At 45.0% G+C, this 9,155-nt stretch overlaps 1 protein-coding gene across 1 annotated transcript in view; it reads left to right on the forward strand.

Moving 5' to 3' along the window:
• LOC103778074 (sodium/potassium-transporting ATPase subunit alpha-1) overlaps nt 1-9,155 on the forward strand; it is an 18,947-nt gene that overhangs the window by 6,976 nt on the left and 2,816 nt on the right. Inside the window, exons 9-18 of the mRNA XM_008945645.1 lie at nt 907-1,016; nt 2,402-2,536; nt 3,014-3,206; nt 3,702-3,877; nt 4,413-4,549; nt 6,370-6,520; nt 6,737-6,905; nt 7,524-7,678; nt 8,039-8,162; nt 8,938-9,083. Coding sequence (XP_008943893.1) covers nt 907-1,016; nt 2,402-2,536; nt 3,014-3,206; nt 3,702-3,877; nt 4,413-4,549; nt 6,370-6,520; nt 6,737-6,905; nt 7,524-7,678; nt 8,039-8,162; nt 8,938-9,083 — 1,496 coding nt within the window. The remainder of the gene's footprint in view (nt 1-906; nt 1,017-2,401; nt 2,537-3,013; nt 3,207-3,701; nt 3,878-4,412; nt 4,550-6,369; nt 6,521-6,736; nt 6,906-7,523; nt 7,679-8,038; nt 8,163-8,937; nt 9,084-9,155) is intronic.

Genomic DNA, 9,155 nt, shown 5'->3' on the forward strand with positions numbered 1-9,155 from the left:
ATAAGAATCTGAAATCTGTGTGCTGTGCAATTGACATAGGTACTTGTCTCTCCAGAACTGTTTAGTGCAACCAAATTCAGGAGTTCCCTAGCTGTTATCTCCCTTGTGTAAGGTTGTGCTTGCAACACAATATTAGCATAAACTTTTCTCATTGGGGCAAGGTGCAGCAGCATCACAGACTCCAAAACATTGCTCTTGTCCAAACCACTTAAATACTTCTTTACTGTTCTTGGTCTTTAACACTAGTGCAAAGAAACAAGCTATAAATAAGGGGTTATTTGGAAGCACTTGGTATTGGCCTGGCAATGGTTGGCTTGGCTGCAGTAGAAATAAACCTAGAAGATATCACTTCATGGAAAGTACACTAGCTTATCAGTTAGCTGTCTTTTCGTTTTATCTCCCTTGAAGCAAACTTAAGGACCAGCATGAGAGAAGCAGTAGCTTGCTTTATTTAAGCATTACTCCTTTGGGAGCTATTTCGTCTGTTTTCTGGGTGATAGGTCAAGTTGAGGCCACCTTGGGGTGGAACACAGCATCCCTTACTTAAGCTCCTCTGAAGGAATGTTATCTATCCAGAATTCGTTGGCTTTGTCAGCATGGCCTCTGCTGCTGGATGCAGCTCTTACTGGAATCTTGAAAGCATAAGTGTTGTTTAGCACTGTTGCTATTTCACCCTTGGGTCTTAAAATAATCAGCTGCTCACAAGGATCCTGGGCAGGGAGGAGAATTGAAAGAGATGTAGTGTGCTAACAAGTTCTAAATGCCTCCTATTTCTGAGGTAAAGGCTTCTTGCTTTTAAGCATGTAGTAGTTTGGGCTTATGTGGGGTTGGTTTTCTTGGTTTTTTTTTCCTTTTTTTTCTTTTTGTGGCTCAGAATGCTTTTTGACATTCTTCGTCTGCTTGCAGGTGCTTCCTTTGACAAGAGCTCAGCTACTTGGACTGCTTTGTCCAGAGTTGCAGGTCTCTGCAACCGTGCTGTGTTTCAGGCCAACCAGGAAAATGTACCCATTCTTAAGGTGAGTTCCTAAAAGAAACATTTGTCCTGTTCCCCACCACTGCCCCCCCATAATCGTAGGGAGATTACTTCCTGTGGGTCACAGGAACCTGCAAAGTAGAGGTATCTGCCACTCTTTGTCTCTTCTGTGGCCTAGCACTCCTACAGGAGATGCCTTTCCAGCCCCACCTCCTCTGCCCATAGCGCATGTTTCCAGCAGCAGACTCCTGCCATCCACTAGCATCTACAGTCTGTTTGGGAGATCGTATACATCTGACATATTTAGGAAAGACCAGAAAGCTTTCATAGGTGTTTCCTAATGTCTGGCTGTTCCAAGAATTGCTATCTTGGGCACTTTTATGCTTTAAAGCTACAAACACCTGGTGCTGGGAGAAGTGGACCCTAGAGCTGGGAGAGCAGCAGTCATGGGAGACTGTCTTTAGCCAGTCTGCTCTCACTGGCAAGACTTGGCTTTTTCAACTTCTGCCAGTTCAGCACTGATGCAAATGGAGTCAACATCAACTCAGATTCCTGCTTCTGAACTGTGACCCAACCAGGGCTGAAATTAACTGTACAGTGTTTATTAGCTGTCAAATATTAGTAATGTTGCTTAGTAAACATCTTCCCAAGGGTGTTCTGATACTGTGGTAACAGAAATGATGAAACAATTTTTTCCTCTGACCATAACTTCAGGTCGTGTATTTTAGACCAAAGATAAAGAGCTGGAGTTCTTCCCATCTAAGGAATGCTTGGAGGGGGAAGTTTTGTAAAGTCTTTAGATACCACCAGAAAGAGTATAAAAATGAAAGTAAAAAACTTTAAAAAAATTCTCATGGACAAAGAGTCTAGAAGGGCAAGAAACAGTTGGTTTAAATTAGGCAAGAGGAAGCACAGACAGATCTGTAAGGCTGAGAGCCATCATCTATGGTCTCTACCAGTGCTGTTGTCATGGGGGAGGAGGCATGGACAGATTTCTGCCAGATGCCTGTTAAGCTGATTGTATGTTGGGGTGGGAGAGCACATGCAAGTGTCTCCATGTGCGTGTCATCAGTCTCCGTGTCATGTTTGCTGTTCTTCATGGCAAGCAACTTAAAGCAGTTCTTCTCAAAGTTTACCCTCCAGCCTCTCTGACTGTACCTGGTTATGTAACTTTCTTTGCCCTTTAAAAGAGCTTCTTGACTTTGGCACTAGAAGAGTGCTTCTCTCTCAGGCTGGGAGGCCTGGCATTCCAAAATGCAGTATTTGTCAGCACTAGGTAATAGAATTATTATTTAGCCTTTGCTCTCATATCATGTTCTGTAGAAGCTGGGACTGGGCTGAGATGAATACAATTTTATTTTTTAAATACCTGATCTTCTATTGCAAGTCCACTGGGATGTATGCTTTGATAGTTGTCTCTTTCCTCAGAGAGCAGTGGCAGGAGATGCCTCTGAGTCTGCACTTCTGAAATGCATTGAATTGTGCTGTGGTTCTGTCAAGGAGATGAGAGAAAGGTATCCCAAAGTGGTGGAAATACCATTTAACTCTACCAACAAGTACCAGGTAAGTGTCTCTCTTGTTGTGGGAGAGCCACTGTGTGAAGCACTTACGTATATTTGCACACACTGTGCCTCAAATTTAAGTTAATGGGCCATGCTTAGTTACACTGTGTAAGAGCTTCTGGAGCTGCCTTAACACTGGGTCAGCTGCTGAGAAAGCAGACATGGTTCCTGCAGCAGTACTGCACAGAGAATGGAAGAACTCAAATCTGGGAATAGGAATGTAATGGGAAATGACCTTAATATGTAGAACTTGGATTAAAAAAAAAAAAGCCATTGCAAAAATCTATAAGTTAATGTTAAAAAAAAAAAAATACAGTGATTTCTTGATTTGTGGGCCTCTTTATAGTGCAGGTAAATGAAGGCTAGAGCAGAATATCACAAACTGCCCTGAGCTATTGTAGTCATAAAACACTGATGGTGATTATTTGTGGCCTTCACAGCACGTGGGTATAAAATGGTTTTGTTTCTTCTACTTCAGCTGTCTATCCACAAAAATGCAAATCCATCAGAATCCCGCTACTTGCTGGTGATGAAGGGAGCTCCAGAGAGGATCTTGGATCGCTGCAGCACCATTCTCATTCATGGCAAAGAGCAACCACTGGACGAGGAAATGAAAGATGCTTTTCAGAATGCTTACCTGGAGTTGGGAGGCCTTGGGGAAAGAGTGTTAGGTAAGGAAAAGCAGCCCCAATACATTGGGAAAGATTTGTCCCTCCTGCTCTTGTACAGAGCCCCCACAGATGAAGTGGAGGGTTGCGCTCTGTGCCTGCACCATAACCAAAACATTGAGTCAAGGTCACTTCAGCAATTCATACAGGGACAGTCCTGCCTCTAGCCTTTAATCTAAAAGGCAGCCTGCAGGGTCTTTTCTTGCCAGCAGCTGGGTAGCTTAGATCAAAATGAAGCAGAGCATTTGGGACCTTCAGTCTCCATGGGGCCACATGGTATTAGATTTGCTCCACTGCATGTGAACCAGGCTGTGTCTGGGCACCTAGCAACAGTTATTAGCTATCAGGATATGAGCATGACTCCTGCCTCAATAGCCCTGGCTAAGCCTCTGACACGGCCTTGTTATTCTTGTGTAGTTGTGTGCAGAAGCAATAAGCATTCACTCTCTGCCTCCTGATATGTAGGAACTGTATAAATGTGGTTTTGATGTGTTACAGGTTTCTGTCACTTGGCTCTGCCTGACGATCAGTTCCCTGAAGGCTTCCAGTTTGATACAGATGACTTGAACTTCCCTGTAGACAAGCTCTGCTTTGTAGGACTGATGTCTATGATTGACCCTCCTCGTGCTGCTGTGCCAGATGCTGTTGGCAAATGCAGAAGCGCTGGGATCAAGGTAGTTTATTCCTGGGTTGAAAGTTGCCTTGATCTATACCTGTGGATGTAAAGAGCTTCCCTTACTCTCTGTGTTGCTGTAATGTGATTGAAGTATTGATCAGAATCTAACTGCTACTACTTCATGCTTCTTTTCTGAGTTAAAAACAAATGATTGTATGTTAGTGGACTGAGAACTGAGATTCCATACTGCTAGGGTGCTGGCACAGGCTGATGGCGTGGTGTCCTGAGGCATGTGATTTGGCTCAAGTGTGTTCTGCATGTCCCACAGTACTGACAGATGAGAGCAAAGCACAGGCTGGAAACAGAACAGGATCTGTTGACTGAGGATCAACAGGTTTCTTTGTCTTCCATCCTTCTCAATCCTTTGCATACTGGTAGCAGGTTCCTGCCTGTACCTCAGACTCACTCTGTGCCGGGGCTCGCTAGTACAACAAAAGCCACGTGGCTGTTTCAGTCCCAAGGGGCCCTACCTTTTGGGCAGCGTTGCTTTGCAGCACAGGCAAGACATTCACAGCAGTCTGTTTGCATTTCAGGTTATCATGGTTACTGGAGACCATCCGATCACAGCCAAAGCCATTGCCAAGGGTGTCGGCATCATCTCTGAGGGCAATGAAACAGTAGAAGATATTGCTGCTCGACTCAACATTCCCGTCAGCCAGGTCAACCCTAGGTACTGACTGGTGGGGGAGGCCAGAGCTGCTCAAAGAATTAAGCATTTACATCTCTCCTTGCCTCGGATAATCCCTCAGCATCTCTCCCTAGACATGAAAAGCTTGGCACTGCTTAGCACAATGTGTATCATGAGTTATGTGAAGAATGCACAAGGCTGTCTTGAATGTGCATGTCTCTTGTGCATGGGAAGCAGTCAGGAGTAATCCCTGTATGGAAAACTCGGGCAGTTTCTTCCATCCTTTCTCAGCTCTGTAGCTGCCTGTTCTCATGGTCTGTCTCCACACTTGGGGGAAGAAACAGCTGGCTGAGTGAAATCTGGTGGGGGCTTTTTTGAACCCCTGAACTGAGCATTTGCCCTGCGTGGTTCATGTCACTGCAGAAGCACTGTGTACTGGCCCAGCATAGCAGGCAGGAAAAAGTACCTGAAGTAGACTGGGTGAAGGAGTTGGCTGTCTAGGGGCTATTGAGCACTGCTGCTGCAGAGCCTGAAACCATGTACTCCTGTGATTTCAGATCTTTAAATAGTTTTGCCTCCAAACATACACCTAGTCAAGCTTACTTAGTAAGATAACTTACAGATTTGTTGGAAGACTAGTAAAAAGAAAACACCGAGTTTGTTAGTTGCAGTCCAGGCTGAAAGAGCTACTGAAAGCAAACAGGTTAGTACTGTTTAGAGAAGAGCTGAAACAGCACCTATAAACTTGATCAAAGTAGAGTTCTGTCCCTCTTGCTCTCAGACTCCTCTGGGTCTGATTGCAGGTGGGCAGAGGGAACTACTTGAGCTGGGGAGAACTGCCACTAGTTAGCTACAAGAAAAATAATTGTGAAAATGGAATTCTTTCCTTTTAGGGGTTAATGTTTGCCTTCCTAGCCTAGCACAGAGCTGAGGCATCCTCAGAAAATGTGCTTTGGCATGAGCGGGCCGTTTGCAGAATGGCTGGGCTGTCTGCATTGCTTAGCTTGACCCAGCCTGTGTTTGGGCTGGAGGGTAGCCATGTAGCTTATGAACTGTGAATAGAGACACCCTGTGGAATGGAATTGCTTGGGGAAGACAAGTATTGTGGATGAATTCTCCTTTTTTTTTTTTTTTTTTTCCCTAAGGGTAGCTTCAGAAGTAGTAATGCAGGCTGGGGATCACTGGGCTGTGTGACTGAGCAGCCAGCAGCTGGCTGCAAGGGTGGGGAAGGAATTTCCATGTCTGAACTGGGTGATGTCATAGCTGCATGGATAGTCTCCTAGACCTATAAGGGATGGTATGCTGGGTTAGAGAGGTGGCATTCTGCTGTAGTATGCAGGGGAGCAAACCAGTCTAAATATAACATTGCACACTTTTGTTGCTGAAGAGTGTAAATTACTCTGAACTGGCATGGCATAATCTGCCTCCGTGAAGAACCACGTGTACATCATAAGTCTACTGCAAAAAGGATTGCCTGCAGAAGATCATGGCATCTGTTGTGAAGTTGGAAGTTAACTGCCTTAGCCACGGTTTCCTTTCTTGAAGTGAGGCCAAGAGCTGTGGAAACAACTAGTCTTTGCCTTGATGCTTTTTAAAAAGCTGTAGAAAGAATTAGTCTGCTCCTGGGGCTTTTTCCTCTTACTTCGTGCTGTCATCTTGTCTTTCTTTGTGTTCTCCATCTACACTGTAAATTTGGAGCATTGAACCTCTGTGCAGAGGCTGTCTGGATCAGTATTTAGTCACAGCAGGGGTTGGTATTCCCTTAAAGCACTGCAGAACCATCGTTTTATGGGGCAAATACAGTTAATGAGAATCTTAGTTTAACTTGTGAAGCAAAACATGATATTGTCTCTTGACTGCAGGGATGCCAAAGCTTGTGTTGTTCATGGCTCAGATTTGAAGGACATGACTAGTGAGCAACTGGATGACATCCTGATTCATCATACAGAAATCGTCTTTGCCAGGACATCTCCTCAGCAGAAGCTTATAATTGTGGAAGGCTGTCAGCGACAGGTAAAGAGAGGGAGTCCAAGGTTTTCATGTCAGAGAGATCCTCAGACATATATGTAAACTGCCAACCAGTGCTGCCTTCTGAAGTGGAGAAAATTAGGTCTCTTTACAACAAAGTGAATTTTTTTTTTTTATGATTCTGAATGATAGGAGAAAGCTTTTCTGCCCAAAAGAATCTCAGGATGACTTCAGTCTTTCTATTTCTCTCTTTGTGACTAGGGTGCCATTGTAGCAGTCACAGGTGATGGTGTCAACGATTCCCCAGCCCTGAAGAAGGCTGACATTGGTGTTGCTATGGGTATTGCTGGCTCAGATGTCTCCAAGCAGGCAGCTGACATGATTCTGCTGGATGACAACTTTGCCTCCATCGTTACTGGGGTTGAAGAAGGTGAGTTTATAACTTGTGCACAGTGGTGGCGAAGTAATGTGCTTCAGAGGTGTGCCTTACTGAGTCTCTCTGACATAGATGTGTCTGCAAGGCTCTCCTTTGAATTTGTCTCCATAACAAGTGTTTTCAAGGAGGGCAGCACTTTCCTCCTCCCTTCCAAGTCTTCTGCCTTTCTGTGGGACCAGCCAGACCCTCTGGGATGGGTAACAGGAGTAAGGAGCTGAGTAACAAAAGCTACCTTGTCTTTTTTGTCTAACACTGAGTCTGTAGTCATCTTTGCCAGCTGAGTCTGACGCATTTCCCTCCCTGAGAGAGCAATAGCTCTCAAACAGAAGCAGAGCAGAGAGTACCTCCAGGGTTTCTTGATGATCTTCAGAAACCTGGGCTTAGTGTCCTGTTGCTGTATGCAGTGAACCCTGATTGCTGTGACCAAAAATAAACTCCATGTGGGTGATGATGTGCATAGAGCACACAGTCTCACCCTTAGGTACAAAAGAACTCTTCAGTTTGTTGCAGTTGCATTTTGCCCTTCAGTGTTAACCACTGAACCTGCCTATGGGTGACTTAGCTGCCTTCTGCTGATAACTGAGTTATGTTCTTCTTTCTTTGTCACCCCAGGGCGTCTGATCTTTGATAACCTGAAGAAGTCTATTGCCTACACCTTGACCAGTAACATTCCTGAAATCACACCGTTCCTGATCTTCATCATTGCAAACATACCCCTTCCCCTGGGAACAGTCACCATCCTCTGCATTGATCTGGGCACTGACATGGTGAATGTCTTTTTTTGTATCTTGAGGAGAAATTTGGGTATTCTTGGGTACTCTAAAGGAAGGACATGTGGCAGGGAAATGCTAAAATACAATTTTCTGTAGTGTTACTGCTTAAAATAAGTGACCATTTGATACTCCCTTAATCCACACTCCCTGTTTTGTGGCTCTCTGAGTCTGAGGGCCCTTCAGTTCCATGTAAGGACAAACTGGGATAGGGAGGGGGTGGTAAGGTCCTTCCCAAATAGTACAGCTAGGGCTTTTGGGCAGTGCTCTTTTTTTAGGCTGAAAACATGGATAGGGAAAGGTTACATGTGGTTGAAAATGAAAGTGGTTCTAACAGCAGTCCTGCCATCTCCAAAGGTCCCTGCCATCTCACTGGCCTATGAGCAAGCAGAAAGTGACATCATGAAGAGGCAGCCCAGAAATCCCAAAACAGACAAACTGGTGAACGAGCGGCTGATCAGCATGGCCTATGGGCAGATCGGTAAGCTGCTCTCTTCTCTCTGGTCTGAACTCAGGGAAGCAGGGTTGTACACAGTCCTGAGTCTGTGACTGTGCTGTTTGTTTTGGTGTAGGGGTGAGGTTTGGGGTGTGCAAACCAGAACCTGAGGCTGTTAAGAACTTGCTGTGATTCTGCCCCTGTGGCACATGGCGGTGGCTCGTGCAGCTCCATCTATTGAATCGCTTTCACAGTAATTTTGTTTAATTGCATAGCACTGTAAAGGAACTGGCTGACAACCAGCTCTCCTCTGGTTTGGACTTGCTCAGTAAGAACATAGATCCCATTGTTAGTTTAATTAGAAGTAAAGGATTCTCTCCAGCATGTCCCTAAACACACAGTATTAGGAGCCCTGATTAAAGGCAGCTACAGAGACGTGCCCAGTTCACAGGATGGGAGCTCGTGCTTAATTGCAGCAGACCTTGGGAACCTGCTTGACTGTATTTTACAAGGGTTGGGGGTGGGCAAGGCTTAATGAGAATACAAAGGGAGTTTTATCTTGTGTCCTTGAGTACCATGCCATTGCAGCACAGGGCAGAACAGAAGTAACTCTGTACAAAGTTGGGAGCAGAAGCAACTCAGCAAAAGGATTGCAGCCGAGTTTGATGTTAGTGTGAATTATTTCTATAGCTGTTGCTTGGAAGACTGAGCCTCCTGAGGAGTAATATTTTTTTAGGTGTCTAGAATCTCCTGCAAACTGCTTTCTGGTATAATTGCACAGTAACTTCGTGAGTTTTATCATCCTTTTTTATCTCTTTAGGTATGATCCAGGCCCTTGGAGGTTTCTTCACCTATTTTGTAATTATGGCAGAGAATGGCTTCTGGCCTTCTGGCTTGCTAGGAATCAGAGTTCAATGGGATGACCGATGGGTTAATGATGTGGAAGACAGCTACGGGCAGCAGTGGGTAAGTTTTGAGGCACATCTTAGAGGCTGCCAGCCAGAGTACTAGTGCCTGCTGAAACTGGTGTGAGCACCC

This window comes from Merops nubicus, unplaced genomic scaffold (genome assembly GCF_000691845.1).
Source record: "Merops nubicus isolate BGI_N331 unplaced genomic scaffold, ASM69184v1 scaffold18108, whole genome shotgun sequence".
Lineage (NCBI taxonomy): Eukaryota > Metazoa > Chordata > Aves > Coraciiformes > Meropidae > Merops > Merops nubicus.